Consider the following 18,168-nt stretch of genomic DNA (forward strand, 5'->3'; position numbering starts at 1 on the left):
GGAAATATTCATTATATAATAAAATCTGAAATGTATTAGTTATATAGCTCAAGAAATGCCTCTGTAGTTATACTTGCCAAAATGTGAACTTTTAAATATGTCCCTATGAATTATAATTTTTTTATTCTTCACCAAGGATAGAGGTCCATAATAATTAGGATATAACCTTATACTTATCACCTTATTAATTTTGTGTACAAATCCTGTGAAGAATATTGGCTAAGTTGTTAAGCAAAAACTCAAATTCCACCCTGATGACTTCAAATACAGTTGTCTTTCCAGGATGCCCTAATGCCTTCTATACTTCTATATTTTTTTTCTTCCAGAAAGACCCAGTGAGCTCTCTAGAAAATTTAGAGGAAAAAAAGTTTCCTGGAGAGGCCTCCATACCAAGTCCTAAACCCAAGCTCCATGCAAGAGATCTCAAAAAAGAACTAATCACGTAAGCAATCTTCAATGGCATATTCTGTGAGATTCTAGAATTAGGAGAGTCAAGTTCATAATTTTAAGTAGTAATATCCTGGTTTAAATAGCTGACTTGAGGAGTGTTTTAGGGCAATTTCAACCAGTCAATAGTTAAATGTTCGATACATACCTAAATTTATGCTTAAAATTTAGAGGATTATGGGGAAAAAAGTGTACGTGACGTGATTTCAGGCTAAGGGATGACTGAAAAAACAAAAACAATATAAAACAATTAGAAATGTTTATGTGTTTTGTTCTGTTTGGCTAATCAGAACGTTCCACTGTGCTCTGCTCCATTGAGTCAGGCTGAACTGCAGCACCTCCATAGTACTGTTTACTAGTCTCATGGCTTTAAATATAGTTTTCAAACTCATTTGAACCTCATTTGTTAAAGAAGAGCTATCGATAGTCATCTCATGGTATTGTGATAATCTAAGGAAACAATCTATAAGAATATGAAATGCCTAGTGGATAATATGTTTTCATAATGTGACAATTATTAATGCTTGTGGCATAGACCATTAGGACATAGTATTCTAAGCAAGATTATTGCATTTTGCCCAGTAAAGGCATACGCATTTTTCTTAATTGGGAAGTACATTAATTCATGCCTCTATTGAAATTTTTTGAGAAACTAATCACAATTAGAACTTAATTATTATGTTGAAATTTTTAAAATTTTGCATGTGTTTGAGGTACAGATGGCAGCCATTTTCTTTTTGATTCTGCAGTAAATTGGAAGTCCCTAAAATCTATTAGCAAGTTAATGTTTCTTTCCATAACATAATTATGATATTGTTAGCATAAGGATGATACAGAAAACCTACTACCTATAGATCTAACCTCTCTCACAGACTCCGAGATTCTCCTTGAAAGCAGAGGCCAGCTTTTCCTCTTTGGAGTGGAATTTTTCCATTTAATTTTGGGATTCTGTTAAAAATCAGTTAACATTTTTCATGATGATGAGTTCAGCGATACTATAAAGTCAGTTGTGATGATGGAGTGAAAGACCCAGAATCCATTCTTAAGGATCTTAAGGATCACATCTTTTTAGGACTAGTTGGGTCTAGCTATTCTCTCTGTGGCAGTGGAACAGTTGTTAATTTATTCAGTAACTATTTTTCACATGCCTACTATGTACTAGGCATATGTCTGCCCTTCTGGAAAGCACCTTGAAGGAAATGGGTCTAGGGATAGAGAATGTTGCTCTGGATTGGATGAATGAGTTGAGGAAATGTTTATGTTTTGATAAGAAGTTCTTAATCTGACAACTTCTGACCCAAAAAGGTCCAAGTCGGTGCTTCAGGGAGTCTATGAGCTTTATAATGCTTAATGTAAATTATTATTTGGGTAAAGGATTTTATGGTTTTCATCACCTTCCCAAAGGGTTCTGTGACTCACAAGAGTTTAAAGACCAGGGCACCCAATGGCAGTAGGTACTAGTTAAAACTTCAGTAAAGGCCAGGAGCAGGGACAAGTTTTCCAGGAGCAGGAACTCTGAGCTGAGCCCTAAGAACCAGTAGGACCTGGAGAGAGAGAGAGGGCAGGCATGAAGTCAAGCAGGCTGGAGCCCTGGGAAAACTGCCTGGTTGCAGGTCTTGCATGAGCAAGCCATGGGCGTTTAAAAAGAAAAGTGAATTAATGACACGGAGCTTTAAGAAGAGCGTGCAGAATTACTCTGAAGCTGGATACACTCTTGGACTACGTCAGGAAAGTCACCTAAAACATTGATATGGACAGAATAAAACACTGATGTACAGACTCAGAAATGAGATCATGAGGCTAGAGAAAGTATAGAAAGAAAGGCGTAGAACACTCTGAGGCCTTGAGGACACACATCCCCACATGCCCTTGAGAGGCAAAGAGGAAGCCTACAAAGAACACAGAAATGAGGCTGTTCGGAGACGCGGGAGGACAACTAAGAAAAATGATTGCCATGGGAGCAAAAAGCTTCTTTTTTCCCAAACTGGGCATCTGATATTATTGATTTGTACTGTAAGTTCAAATAGGTTAAGAAAATACTGGATAAATAATTGGAAAATAAGTCTTACAAAGTAATGGAGGCTGGGAAGGGAGTCCGAGGTGGGGAAATTCAGAGAAACGTGTGTGCTGGGACAGCGCAGGTGTTGCCACCACATTTCTACAAGGATAATAATGAAGATTGTGCATTTAGATCAGTTGCGTGGCCCTATTTTTTTAAACCTTGGAGATCTATGACTGTGGGTCCTTAGAATTTAGAGTGTGATTCACACCAATCCCTCGTGGACACAAGTTGGCCTGGGCATTGTCAGGATGGCAGGCTCTCCTAGGTTCCTTCTCCACCTCACCTCCAGTTATCAGGCAAGGGAGTAGAGATATCAGGATAGACGGTGAGGGAGGAGGGGGCAGGACGTGTTTTAGGCAAACACAAGACAGGAACTGTGGCTTTTCTACATTTACAACCTTAGCAAGCATATAGTCCTGGCTGGGTGGTGCTTCACATGAGTAAGTGAGGGAGCAAGTGACATGCAGAAAAGCATTTTCTGTGTGTAAATGGTGAAATATTAAAGTATATTCATACACAATTATATTCAAAGCTGCCAATCAATGAGAGATTCTAGCAAAAAGTAATCCTTCCTTTTAGACACCAGCATCTTCTGAATCCCTCGGTATAAAAGTTATGTTTCAATTTTTCTAATTAAAAAATTAAAGACCCTCTCCTAACTGGCTTTCACCTCAATCCCCTGCCTCTTCTCCCTGTTGTAGCTAACCTCCTCAACAAAGTGTGGCTCCGTATCTCCCTGAATTTCTCCAAGACAGGCTTTCACCTCATCATTCCACTGGCATCATCCTTAATTTCTCCAGAGAATCCATCTGTGTGTGGTTTCTTGGTCCTCTTGACCCTACTTGACAGAGCTGATCACTTCCTCCTCTATCTTCTGCACCTGGCTTCTAGGATACCACATCTTAGGGCAGTTTCTCACCTCACCTGCCTAGACTCCTGGGCAGCCTTCCAAAGATAGAATGTCTCAGAGTTCAGTCCCAGAACCTCTTCTCTCCACTGTCTACACTCAGTTCTTTAGTTCTCAGTGTTAGAACCATCTGGACTCCAAGGACTCCCAGGCCTGCGTTACCTCTGGACCCACTTCCAATGGCCACAGGGAATGATCTCTCCCCTCTCCGCAAGACCCTGCCCCTCACTCTTCACCAGCCACCTCTTCTCTTTTCCTCTAAGGCTTCGGGGCCTCACTGTTGTGATTCCTTCTGCGACTGACCTCAGCAGGGTGCCATATGTCCGCATCCTCCCTCAGCTCTTCTCTCAAGTGCCACTTACCTGAGGGGTCTTCCTGGCTACTTATCACCACCAGTCCCCCAGTCCTGATATTCCTATCCCCTTTAACAGATCTCCAGTTGTCCCTCAGTATTTATCACCTTCTAATCCACTCACACATTTTGCTTGCCTGTATTCTCTATTGTCTTCCTTCCCCACTAGAGTGGAGGCACCAGGAGGCCAAAGGTGTTCTTTCATTGATTTTGTTTTCTCCTACATCCATACCATCTCGTATGTATAGTATTTGCTGTGGTGCCTCTCACTTTCCCAGCTACATGAACAGTGAGTTAGGAGCAGGGAACACATCTCAAATGCTGTTACAGGCCTTGCACATAGAAAGTGCTCAAAGAAATTTTTGCTAGGGCAGCACTGGTTTATTGTGTTGACATGTGACTGATTCTCACACAGTCTTAGACTTCATTCTTTGTGGATTCCATAGGCAAACATCACTGGGTAAAATATCAGGTTCTCGTATGAGTTTAATGTTCACCTGAGACTCAGTGGCTGGAGCGACATGGCCAATGTAGTGCCACATACGCTCGAGCTTCCATTTCGCCAAACACTGTTTCTCCCAGGAGGTGACGTGGGATTAGCTCTTCACTTACTCCCTTGTGGAGCTACCACTCAAGTTTTTAAAATCTTTGTATGGATTTTGTTTCCTCATATAATTTTGAGTATCTTCAAACAAGGCAAATTTTCATCCTTTGAAGGTAGATTTTTGGAAATTGTGAGAGTCATTCCAAACTAAACGTCATGTACAAAATTAATTAACCTGCATTACCATTTTGAACAGAGACATGAAGTGAGATTATTTTGTGATGGACACTTCTCACTGGGACAAAGCAAATACAAAAGAGGAAGGGTTCTAAAAACATTAGAACAGTGTTTGAAATATAACCTAATCATGAATTCTTAGAAAATTAACTCTAGAGACATCGTGGTTCTTTCCTAATTTTCCAGACAGATGAGTGCTTCAGTGGATACTGCTGGTCTTAATGTATGTGCTAATAGACTGGTTTTGAAAAGTCTTAATACTCTACAGTTTCATCTTTTTTAAAAATTATCTTTTGCTTTATGTTTCTAACAGATAAATGTACTTTAATTATCAGAAACTGTTTGCAAAATAAGATTTTTTAATGTCGTTGATTAGAATAAATTTTCTTAGAGTTTGAGGGCCACTTACTGAAGGAACTAACTAGCTTGTTTCCTTTCTCTAAATGTTAATACTTTCATTTGCAAACCAACTCAGAACGTTTCACCAAGCTCCTATGGGTACACGTAATTGGGTAAGATTATTCATTGAAAATTTGTAATTTGTATCAGAATCTGAAACAAGAGCTTTTCCCAGAACAACGCTGTCTCCAGTCCTTTCTTTATTCCTTGACCTCTTTATACCACCAAACTTAAAAAAAAGTAATTAGCAGCTAATTAAATGCATGCTTTATTACTTAGTCCCTGATTTAGAACTCATTGGCATCTTTGCCTCTCCCAGCAGTATTGATAGGAGTAATTAAAAAATATAAATACAATTTAAGAATAAAATAAAATAAAATGCAGTGCTGTTTTTGCACACTAGGTGGCCATGTATTTCTGAAATGGGGATTCCCAGGCAATTACAACAGATCTCTCATGCTCTGAATATTACAATTGTATAGTGTTCAGAACAGAGTGTTTCTCCATTTAGTGGGTGAATGGTATTTGCAAGATAACTGAGCTCAAATGTTAATCATTGTTTTTTTTTCTTTACTTGTTTACATGTATGTATAGCTACCACATTTTCCTAATATCCCTTCTAGGGAGAGGGGTGGGGGAAGAGCCAGGTAAATTCAGCTTGGATTGAGCCCTAAAAATCAAATATCTCTCTGAGAGATGGAAATGCTCTAACTCATATAGTTTCTTTTTTTTTTTTTTTAAGATTTTATTTATTTATTCATGAGAATGCACAGGGAGGAGAGAGAGAGAGAGGCAGAGACAGGCAGAGGGAGAAGCAGGCTTCATGCAGGGAGCCCGACGCTGGACCGGATCCCGGGTCTCCAGGATCACGCCCTGGGCTGCAGGCGGTGCTAAACCGCTGGGCCTCCGGGGCTGCCCACTCATATAGTTTCTTTAGATTACCTGAGGATGATAGAAAGTAGCTCACAGGAGAACAAAGCAAAACCTAAGGTGACATTTCAGAAAATCTTGGATGTTGGCCATCTATTTCTAAATGTACCTTCCAAGGGGTGATCTCTGTATCCTACACATACGGATAAGCCTTCACTCCAGGCAGCATGACGTAGCTGATTTTTCCTTTAACACCACCACAAATAGCGCTGAGTAGGCTGGGGTCAATCTGCTTACTACAGATAAGTGACTTTCGAGCAGCATTAGAGGAAAATAAATGACTGAGAAATGAAGGAATCTATTAACTATGGAAGTGAATCTTCTTATATTATTTTTAAGACACACATAAGATGCACGGAATGTGACCAGCTTCTGAGATACCATGGAGTGCACCAGTACAGACTCTGGTCTTTGGCAGATGGCCTGGAGAGCCTACTGCTCTGGTGGTTAATTAGCAATTGTCTATGATGGTTTCAAGGTTTGGATAAAATTGATCCCAAGCTTTAATAACTAAATTTCTTATCAGTTTCTATATCGTCAGCAACTTTCCCATCTAAAATATTAGTTTCCCTTTCCAGTATATGTAGTATTTTCAAAGATTTTCTTTTTCAGATAGTTTCTAAGATACATACTAAGTTACTGTGATGACCTTCTTTATAGAACTCACAAAAATCCCTGGGGCACCTGAGTGGCTCAGTTGGTTAAGCATTCGACTCTTGGTCTCATGTCAGGTCTTGATCTCAGTGTTGTGAGTTCCAGCCCCACAATGGACTCAACGCTGGGCATTGGGCTCCACACAGGGCATGGAGTCTACTTAAAAAAAACCCTCAAACTCACAGAAATTCCTTTCTGAATCTGTTATATAATTGGTTCCAGTATTCCTAAGAGCCGCTCTCATTATAAAACACAGGTTTATAACATTTATATTTTCAAAGAAACAAAACATCATTGGTTGTTGGCTTACATCACTGGGGCATATATTTTAGCATCACTTTCCTGCATGATTTGAGTCTGAGAATTAATACGATCTTGAAAACAAATACCTTCAGATCATGCCAGTTTTTTTCTAGCTGTTCTGCTGGTTCTTAGATAACATAAATCCTTGGTTCACTAGCTCCTGCGTGTCCTGTGCTGTGCTAACTGATCTCGAAAAGGGAAGCTACCTCATAACCTATAGATAGAGCAAATGAATCTGTGAGAAGCACTTGACTTTAAATCTATATTTTTTTATTGACTCAGCTGTCCAACGCCCGGATGTGATGGAAGTGGCCATGTCACAGGAAACTATGCATCCCATCGCAGGTACCTAATAGCTTACAATATCTTATTCTAATGTAAATATTCATTCTCACCCATTCTAGGAAGATACTATCTGGATCTGGAATTGAGGAGTGGGTTAGTTGGGGCTTTGGGTTTTTTTCCCTCATCAATAAAGCTAATTTAAATCATCTGGCTTTTTATTTCTATGGTATAGAAGTCATGATTTTTGGTCAAAAAGTTTTCCAATCCTATTGTGCAGGTTCTTCTATGGTATAGAAGTCATGATTTTTGGACAAAAAGTTTTCCGAACCTATTGTGCAGGTTATAAGCCAAAAGACAGAGTTTATGTTAGGGCTTTGGCTCTGTCTAGCTTTAGGACTCAAGTGAAACCAAGATAAGAAAGTAGCATGACTTGGGTTGACCACTTTGTGGGGTGTGGCATCCTCAGCCCTGGGCAAACAGCAGGTCAAGGTGTTAAACAGTGCAAAAAAGCTGTGTTTAATCTTTTCACTTACCTTCTTCATTGGTGTGATTTGCTTTCCGTTTGGGCACCAGTTAAACTTTTAAGACATCACTCCTTGGTGTGCAGTGGAAATGCACTCCAAATCGGTAATCATTGTATCCCTGAATTCTAGAGTTGAGGAGTCTCATTGGGTTAAAGCCCTTCATTTGATAAAATAGCAAACTTGAGTCTATGAGAAATAATTGAAGTGCCCACAAGCCCAGACTGGTTAGAGTAGCAAAGTCAGATTATAATCTAGTTATATTTTTCCCATTTGCTGGTCACCAGTAAATTTAGCATATGTTCACAAACTCAAGATACCATTTGAGTTTGATCTGTATATGTCAGTGTTGTGTGTTTTGTTTTTGTTTCTCTCATCCCTCTTTAGTGTTTCTGGATGTCCTTTAGCAGATAAGACTCTTAAATCCCTCATGGCTGCTAACTCTCAGGAGCTTAAGTAAGTATTGGACTCATGAACTCCTAGCTCTTCCTCAGCTGTGTTAGGACTCCCCTCGTTCAAGACCCGTGTGGGTCTTCACTAACAAGTACTAAATCATGACTAACCAAATTATAACCAATGCATCCTTTTACCACAAAGGTCAAATGACTAAATACAACCTCGGTGTAATTTAATTTAATTCATTTGCTTGCTTTGGGGATTTTTTCCTTTATAACATTTTTTAAAATAACAATGGAATAATTGAACATAATTCTTTTTTTCTGCTGATATCAGAATCTATACTCTAAATCAGACCCATGAAGTGTGGCAAAGCACTTTCATCATCTAATTTTAAGTAAACAGTATAATATTTTACTTTATAGGAATTTTGAATCCTGTGACTATCTTTCACTTTCAGTACCCAACTGAGTCTACAGGATCTCAAAGCCATGTGTATATTAACTTCTACTTATTGATTTTATTTTTCCTATTCTTCTCTTCTTTATTCCAAATTTCTCACTTTTTTTGCATCTTGTTATATTACATATAGGTAATAAAAAGTTATAACCTACCTTATACCCTTTAAAATATAATAGGGCATAAATTTAGAAACGATAAGCAATAACATTAGGCAAACTTAATGAAATATTTGCAAATAATAATATTTTAAGAAAAATGAGGATTACTATGTCTAATGATAAAATAATATTTGTGTAAGTAGCAGAACCAACATTGAGGTCTAAATCACAAGTAAAATTTCAGATCTTTCATTTTCTTAATATTTTGTTAGTCTTTCCATTCTCTAGCTTGTTTAAAATTCTTTCTCTAAAAATTACAAAGAATAAGTTTATGAAAGAAGATGTGAATGTGATTTTAAACAGATATGAAACGGAAATTTTAATACCAGAAATAGTAAATGGAACTATATAATATGCAACTTTTCTCATATTCAATATGTAAAGTTGATTGTGTCAGTATAGATCCTGGAAATCATGCTATAGATTGCCATTTTTCTAGGCTGAAATATAAGAATGTTAGGTCAAGACATGACCAACAGATTGAAAAGGGAGAAGTTGCCAGGCAGCCTTACTCAATCAGACTTACTTATCTTACTCAGCGCTTATGATTCAATCTTACTCAATTGTTCTAAACCTGTACATTTCCATGCCTTAATAATAGCTATTGGTTCTCTTAAGTATTTTCTCTAAACATTATTTCTAGAAAAAAATGTTGATAACACTTTGAAAACATGTAGATTGAGAAGTTCTATAGCAACATTCAGTATTTACATGTTTTATACAGCCATCTGATAAATAGCCTCTTTAGGTTTTCTCTATAGAAAAAAGAAAAAGACATTTTATTGACCTATTGCTTAGATACTCAAGTAGAATTTCAAAGCAAGTTCATTTGCACAGATTTGTTTATAATTGCGATATGCTAGTAAACCACTATTTTATGAGAAATGTTAATAGAAAAAGACCAGCGTTCAATCCTCTCCTGCCATATAGAATACAAACTCTATCTTTAAATGGTTGGTTAAAGGTGCAATGCAGATTTCTCTGGTTAGCCTGCAGAGATGCATGAGACTTTAAATTTTGTTGGAAGAAAAAGCATTTACTCTCCATGTTCTATCAGGATTGGATATAAAAGCATTTTCATACAAGTTCAGTGGGTTAGAGTTTAAGAAAATGAATGATATTATTTATTATTTATTATTATTATTATTATTATTATTCTCCTGTTTGAGTAGAAATCTGAATCAGGGTGAGCATATAGTGAAATAGTAACAAAAATAATGTGCACAGGAACCTTCAGAAAAGCAAACGTTTTAAAACAGCCTCTGTGACAAATAGTGAGAAGTTATATCAGTTTTTACTTTCAAGTGTATTTTGAAGCCTATTCCTATTCAGCATTCCAAGTAGAATTGGATTCCCCTTCCTCTTCTCCCCTTTCCATTCCAAATTTAGCAGTTGATTGTTGATAATAGCTATTGGTAGATTTTCCAAAAGGCCATTTAAGTTGGTCCATGAGGCAGAACAGACCAGGTGCAAATGACTTAGGTTCTTTGGCAACTATATTAATGTGCCAAGTCTCTGGAGCTCGCACATACCACTCTTGTTCATCTGCATTTAATGGATTATTGTGGTAGTGGAGCAAATCAAAGAAAATAAATTGTGCACAAAAACAATTTGGAAAACTTTTCTTCTTAAGCAGAAAAAGGAAAACTTTTTATGATATAGACAGAAGGCTGGTAGTAGGTCGTGGGCCAGATTTCAGGTTCCTTCCAAAATAAAATTTAAAATGAAGAAAAAACGCAGGTAGGGTAGAAACTAACACACTGTCTCCTTAGCATTACACAGGAGTTATCTACCTTAACATTTTCTTTAAAAATGTATTCTTAGCCAAAAACTCATTATATTTGAGGAAAAAGAGTTCCACAAAAAGCAGCTCATTCCGTTTAGTTCTATTTGAATGTATCATGACCGCCTTCCCTCCACTATAACTACATGGCCCGCACGCTCTGTTCTTTCCTTTTCCAGGTGTCCAACCCCAGGTTGTGATGGTTCAGGGCACGTGACTGGAAACTATGCTTCCCACAGAAGGTAAGATCAATTTCATTTCTTTTTTTTTTTTTTTAAAGACCTTTACTCATTTATTTGAGAGAGAAAGCAGAGAGCACCAGTGGGGATTTGTGGGGGAGGGACGGAGAGAGAGGGAGAAGCAGACTCCTCGCTAAGCAGGGAGCCTGATATGAGGCTTGATCCTAGGACCCTGGAATTATGACCTGAGCAGAAGGAAGACACTTAACTGACTGAGCCACCCAAGCACCCCATGGACCAATTCCATTTCTGAAGTAGGGAAAGCAGAATGTCCCCAGCAATGGCCAGTGAGATCATGTGGTTTGGTTTTGTTCTTTGTTGTCTGCATACTTAGTTTGTCCGGCTGCCCCCGTGCCAGGAAAGGTGGTGTCAAAATGACTCCTACAAAGGAAGAAAAAGAAGACCCTGAACTCAAGTGAGTGTGACAGTTGAGGTGTGGCAGTTGAGGTGTGGCCAGATGTAGCTTGTTGGTCAAGCAGGCGGGACATTGGTTGAGATGCAACTGAGCATTGATTGAGGTTGGTGGGAGGTGGGCGGGGGGGGGAGGTTCCCCATTAAATGCAAGGATTATTGAAGCAGCAGAGAGTCTAAGAGCTTGAGAAAATTGTCATATTCCTAGCTTTGTGTATGCAGTTCTTTGATAATGCAAAAAAAAAAAAAAACCACAAAAAGTTTATACTTTTTCCAATTGTTTTAAAGAAGAACAGCATGATGGAAGTACAAGCATGACAAGTATGGCAGCGTTTCCAAAAAAAAAAAAAAACTTTAATTTTGGTTAAGGTGAAATTTTATCTTAAATTTTTGCTCTACAACATTTCTAAATGCATTATTTAGACATTTACAAACCAACATTCCAGTTCTATGGGCAAGGGGCTATGTAATGTCGGGCAACACGGTTAACATCTTATACCCGTGGTCTTTGGTTGGAGGCAGTGTAGCATGGTGCCTACGTGGTTGGCTCTAGAGCTAAACGTGTGGGCATGAACTTGACCCCACTTCTTGTAAAATGGGTGACAAGTTACCTAAGCTCTAGAAGCCTCATTTTCCCCACCTAAAAAATGAGATAGTAAACTCTCTGCCCAGTGGGTTTGCAGGGAAGATTGTGTGAGGTAATGCACAAACCTTGCTTAGCTCTGGCCTGTGGACCACTATTTCTGCTAATATAATGCTGTTTTGCTGGTTGTAGTGGCATTTTACAAAGTTCTTCGATTCCACCAGTTGCCATCTGTATGGTATGGAATTGCCACTGCCTTCTTATTCACCTCCCCACAGTGCTTTGCCTGAGCTATCTGGCTGTCTCCCGGCTGGTAATGTCTCTGTGTGTCTCTCTAGATGTCCTGTGATAGGGTGTGACGGCCAAGGTCACATATCAGGTAAATACACATCCCACCGCACTGCTTCTGGCTGTCCCCTGGCTGCCAAGAGACAGAAGGAGAATCCTCTCAATGGGGCCCCCCTCTCCTGGAAACTGAACAAACAAGAGCTGCCACACTGTCCCTTGCCCGGCTGCAATGGGCTGGGCCATGTAAATAATGTCTTTGTCACCCATAGAAGGTAACATTCGTTTTCTGCCTTTTGTTGTGTTGTGATTGTTGTGATTGTGTGTCACCTCAATGTCTTTGGGTTGAGGGGGGAATCCCTCCTTGAGTTCACTCATCATAGCACTTTAGAGGTTGCAGCGAGTCTTGCCAGATAGAGGGTCGACTCCTTTGAAGAATGAAAAGTGCTATTTCCTCTGTTTCCAAAAATTTACTACACAGTTTTCAAGTGCTATAGAAACTGCATTTGTTTTTTGTATTCTCAAATTTGCTTATGCTGCTATTTTTTAATGGTTTAGTCTTTTAATGGTTCACTTCAATTTCAAGTGGTGATATTTACTCTATTATGTAGTGTAATTGTAAACTTTCTCTTTACATATTTATGTCCCTCCCTCTCGTAGACTGGCTCAATTTCAGGCCAAATTGTAGTTATTTTGCTTCTGGGGAGATGTGACTCATCCCCAGCAGCCAGAAAGAGAATGACACAGTGACTACTAAGTATACGACAGGATGAGAGAGATTTAGAAAACCCTTTATAGTTTCACAATGACTTAATTCCTTTATCACTGAGTGTCGTGGATTTCAATGGGGTCCTTTGTTGGGAACACTGATCTTAGTCCAGCTTTTTGGTTCACATTCTACCTAAAGAAAAGGCGCTAGAGATTCACTACACACCTCTCCAATCAAGGAGGGCCCTGCTAGTCTTCTGGCCCCTGTGCATGATGCGGATTTAAAATCCCATGAGGCGTTGGTGAGCCCTGGTGCTTTGCTTGTGAGCAGTATGCACTGAGCAAAACTGGGACATTCTATATCTTGTTTGACTTTAAAGATACATATCAATGGCTTCAGAAATGTAAGCGTCTCAGGAATTGATGTCTCAAGTGGATACACAGCCACACCTGCTTATCGAGAAAACCTACATTTTTTAAGTGGTTTATTTTTTGATTTTCAAATGCATGGTCATGTTCACGACAGCACACATTGTTTTATTCTGAGTTTGTATCCTCATTTCATATTCGGGAATGACAGTCACAAATCAAGTGTGCCTAATGGCATATTAACTGCACAGTAGCTCTACTTTCTTATCATGGACTCAGTAATCTCCATGTTAACACTGACAATGAAATATTAATGCTGGACTATGATGAGCACATCCCTCAGTCGGCAACAACAGAACTATCTTTAAAAATCATGAGGTTTTATATGATGACACTAAGGCTTGGTGAGGATCAGAGCAGCAGGGGCTCTCACTAGGGGCGGAAAAGTAATTGGTAGAGACACTCCAGGTCGCAGAGTGCCTTTAAGGAGTCAAGTTGCAAAAGAGCAAACGAACATGCCCTGCCACCCAGATGCTGAGCTGTCAAGATGATGCCTCAGAGAGTCTCCTGCACACTGGAGCCCAGAGACATGTCTCAGAATGTCTGTGGTAGCATCACTCTGCTAAGTCCACTCTGGGAACAACCCACATACCCACGAAGTGTGCAAGTAAGCAGTGGTGTCTGCATAGGGGGCTGCCACGCAGCAGTGACAATGAAGATGTGTCCTGAGTGTATTTTAGAACAGTGCTGAGTGGAAAAGAATTGCTGAAGAACATGTATGACATACTTCTGTTTCCAGAAAGTTAAAAACAAGTAGCAAAATCGCATTTTAAAAAGCGAGGGAACCGTTGACCTACAATTCAAGGCAGTGGTTCTAACTGGGGCAAGAAAGACAACTGTTGAAGGCATGGGGAGCTTCAGATATGCTTATGGTTGAGGGTAAAGGTATTCCCCCTTGAGAATATTTTTAAACTGCAAATATGCACTGTATGTATCTACGTACATATTACCTGTTTTATAATAAGAAAAAGAATATTAAGAGTTAAAAAATTAGGCTTCCACCTTAATGCCAAGGTACTATTTTCTAGGAAAAAGGAAATAATTATATGTTAAAACAAGTGAGTAATTCAGATTTGACTGTTCTTCACTAGAGAGTTCTCTTGCTACTTGAAAGGTTTAAGAGACTGAATTCACTCTGGGGTACCCTCTTTAAGGTGGAATGCTTCTCTTTAGTATATGTAGAATGCGATGAAATAGTGTAATAAAGTGCCAAGCTTATAGTCTGGCGCATAATGGTGTCGAACCCAGACTATTTCCTTTCCGTTTCATAAAAACTATATCAACATATGTGTATATATGCAATAATTCGTTAATAATTCATTAAGGTAGGAATGCCTTATGCTGAAAGAGCACGATTTAACCTATGATACACTTTTATACATCCTGCATTTGGCCCTCAAGTCCCTGATGCTGTTCAGCACTCTTTTCTATCACTGACAATAGCTGACATCTATTCAGGGCACGCTCTGTTCCAGCAGAGAACACTGCACTAAGTACCTTAGGTGGTTTATTCCTTTAATCCTTACCAAACCCTGTGCACTACAGAGGTAGTACAATTATCCTCCATTGACACAAGAGGACAAGCTCAGGGAAGTTCAGGAGCTGCCCTTGCACACCGTGTTGGGACCACAGAGCCCCCGAAGTGAGCACCTGCCTGTCCACATCCTTGGCGTTCAGCGGGTCTTGCTGTGTGCCAGACTCAAAGTCTTTCCCCAGCTATTCTCAGAGGTCAGTTTTGTGATTTTTCTCATTCCGACCTGCAGCAAATGGGAAAAATAACAAAACTTAGCTTAGAGGATGATGAAGAGTGATTTGATCCATGCATTTGCATCAGCATCATATTTACAGACTAATTATTTTAAAACTGTGCTTTAAGTCTCGCATGACAGACTTCTACTTTGAAAAAAAGGCAGTCTGAGACGACAAATGCTTTTATATTAAAGCACACACACAAGATCTTTGTAGGTTTAGAACCAGAACTTCTAGGTGACAAGTAGACCTCATTTAGTGCTGTGCCATAACTGCCATTTTTGAGGGGTATTTTTTTTGAAGGCTTTTAAATATAAAGAGTGATATCCATATAAATTGTATCACCTACTATTTCGCTTTAGAAAGGCAGATGAAGATATGGTCTAAAATTGCCATTATATGCAGTAAAATTGCAAATTGATCAAAACCATGACGCATTTTTTCCTGCTTTTGCAATAAGAAGCCTTAACTTTGACAGTGACACCCCAGCCAACCTCCAGCTTTTCCTGAGCCGCAGACGGAAGCTCCATGGACAACGTGGTCATCCTCAAAAGGAAGCATGACTCTTTATAATATTTTCACTTCCAATTTTTTCAGACTTAAGATTTGTTTCCAAACTATAGTTTGGAAGATGTGACAACATTGGAAGATACAAACTATCAAGTGACATTTTGAAACCATAACTTCACTTTCATAACTTGACTATACCCTTTGGTTCCAAGTCCCACAGCTCTGAACCCTTTGCTAGCTCTCCTCACCACTGTGTTACAACAGGGCAATTTATTGCCTTGTTGTTGGAAAAAAAGCAGCTTGTTTAGAAGAAAAGTTCTGAGCTATGAATAGCCTTACCATTACCTGACAAGTGGACTTACTACTGGTTACTTTTGTGTTTTTTTTAAGATATATTTATTTTATTTGAGGGAGAAAAAGAGAGTAATGGGGGGAGTAGGGAGGGGTGGGGAAGGAAGAAGAGAAAAAAAGGGAGAGAGAGAATCCCAAGCAGGCTCCCCACTGAGCACGGAGCCCTTGTAGGGCTCAGTTCCACAACCCTGAGATCATGGCCGGAGCTGAAATCAAGAGTTGGACACTCAACCAACTGACTCACTACAGTTCACTTTAAATCCGCCTTACCAATGAAGTATTAATCCTGTTAATGGCCATTTTCTGAGAATACACTATGTGACATGAAATAAGACAGACTTGTGCAAACTTTTCAGAAGAAAAACAATAATGAAATTTATACAGGCCGTACTTCACAGCAAGAAGCTTACAAAATAGATCTGACTCATCATTGTGTTTGAACTTTTTCATTATTTTATTTTCCTTTGTTAAGCATTTCCTAATTTATAAAATTCTGGCAAACCACATAGCCTTCTTTTTTTATATAGTATTATATGCCTATTATTTTAGATTTCATATAATCTTCATATAGAATAACCTTGAATTCACTTAAAAATACATTCATGGGGTGCCTGGGTGGCACAGTTGGTTAAACAACCGACTCTTGATCTCAGAGTCATGAGATTGAGCCCCATATCTGGCTCCGAGCTCAGTACGGAGTCTGCTTAGGATTCTCTCTCTCTCTCCCTCAGTCTCTCTCTCGCCCCTCCCCGCCAAAATAAATCAATAAATCTTTTGAAAAAACACATTCATGTAGCAAACATTTATTAAGGGCCATGCTTCAGAAACATTTCTTTTCACTTTGCCAAGTGTCCTAATGTTTGGATTGAAAATGATTGTTTGTACATGAATTGCAACCAAATTTCTGTGGGAAAAAAATATTCTAAGTGGCTGATTGTGACAGTTTTTAATGATATTTAAAAACTGTATCCAAAAATACAACAAAATTGCACAAGAATTAATGGTTGCTTAGAACAACAAAATCATCTCATCATGAACTACAGCAAACAAGTTTTGTTCAATGTTGTCATTATCATTTTGGTGCAATTTAAATAAAACAGATGACATTAAAGAAAGGAAGCATAGCTGAAGGGCACAATATTAAGGAAAAGGTGTAAACCCCACTGCAGGGCAATACACCATCCACAGGTGTATTATATCTGATTATATTTGTAGTGGTTCCTTTCATTCTCCTTTCAGGGTAGAGAATTTTTAGTGAAAAATAATGTCTAAAAAGTTAGAGAATAAATTAGAAACATTCCCATCCCCAAACAGTATGTGATACACCTGTTTATTTTTACTTTTGAGCTTGTATTATTTGGGGTCATGTTATATTGGGTTTGTGTTAATTTAAGTCATTCTGTAAAGATCAGACTACAGTACATAAAAAACAAGAAGAACTAGATTCTGCTTTATCATTCAGAGTTTTGACTAGCTTGGAACAATTCTTATTTGTGACATATATGTATCATTTTGCATTTACAGAAAATAAAGTAACCACTCCTAAAAAAGGCACTTACGTGAATGCAGAATGGTAACATTTTAACAAGATTACTTAAATGATAACAGCAGCAGCTATTTGAATTTTGATTTAAAGAACAAAAACACAAAACATTATTACATTATCTGAGAGCCTTTGCTTTCATTTTCATAAATATGTTATTTCTACAAAGAGACTACAGATTATAGTGTAATTAATAGGCAGACACAGACTTAGTAAGGGGTGAGTAGAAAACTTTAATTTTTGTAAGAAGTAATGTGTTAAAAAGAAGAAATAATATGCATTTCACACATTGGTATAATTTCTATTCTCACAGCCTATCTGGATGTCCTCTAAATGCACAAGCCATCAAAAAGGGCAAGGTCTCAGAAGAACTAATGACCATCAAGCTCAAAGCAACTGGCGGTAAGAGCACAGGGCTGGAGGTTGCCATCCCTACCGAGGTCTCAGCCATAGTTCCCCAAAGCATTCACATGCCACATTATTCTCTATAAGGGAAGTGCAGTTTTCATGTATAAAGAAGGACACTTTCCTTAAATTTGAACTAAAACTATAACTTCATCTAAAGAACAATTACTTGGGTTTTTTCCTTCCTTTCTCATAACTATCTCCAACACAGAAAATCAAACAGTGTTATTCACGGGATTAAGACACACAGGCTGAACTTTTGTCCTTCAGTCCTCAAAATGACCACTTTTGCATGAGCATGAGTATGTGTGTGTATGTGCGTGTGTGTTCCTGGTGTAAGCCTTCTGTCAAATTACAGTTTTTGGCATTGATCTTTGAGTCCTTAAATTTTGTTTCATCCTCAAAATGATATTTTTATGACGAATCTGGATTATTTAAATTTATATCTATATTTCCCTACATATTTCCCTAGTGTCCATGCCTTGTCAAAGTTAATAGATGCAGTTTCTGAGCTC

General features: G+C 38.5%; 1 protein-coding gene across 9 annotated transcripts in view; it reads left to right on the forward strand.

The window, feature by feature from the left end:
- Nucleotides 1-18,168, forward strand: part of ST18 (ST18 C2H2C-type zinc finger transcription factor) — a 290,499-nt gene that overhangs the window by 259,416 nt on the left and 12,915 nt on the right. For all 9 annotated transcript variants that reach the window (XM_072734747.1, XM_072734745.1, XM_026011271.2 and 6 more), the window contains 7 exons: nucleotides 327-442; nucleotides 7,118-7,180; nucleotides 8,029-8,097; nucleotides 10,620-10,682; nucleotides 11,014-11,094; nucleotides 12,012-12,233; nucleotides 17,562-17,650. In XM_072734747.1, coding sequence (XP_072590848.1) covers nucleotides 327-442; nucleotides 7,118-7,180; nucleotides 8,029-8,097; nucleotides 10,620-10,682; nucleotides 11,014-11,094; nucleotides 12,012-12,233; nucleotides 17,562-17,650 — 703 coding nt within the window. The remainder of the gene's footprint in view (nucleotides 1-326; nucleotides 443-7,117; nucleotides 7,181-8,028; nucleotides 8,098-10,619; nucleotides 10,683-11,013; nucleotides 11,095-12,011; nucleotides 12,234-17,561; nucleotides 17,651-18,168) is intronic.

Source organism: Vulpes vulpes, chromosome 13 (assembly GCF_048418805.1).
Source record: "Vulpes vulpes isolate BD-2025 chromosome 13, VulVul3, whole genome shotgun sequence".
Classification (NCBI taxonomy): Eukaryota; Metazoa; Chordata; class Mammalia; order Carnivora; family Canidae; genus Vulpes; species Vulpes vulpes.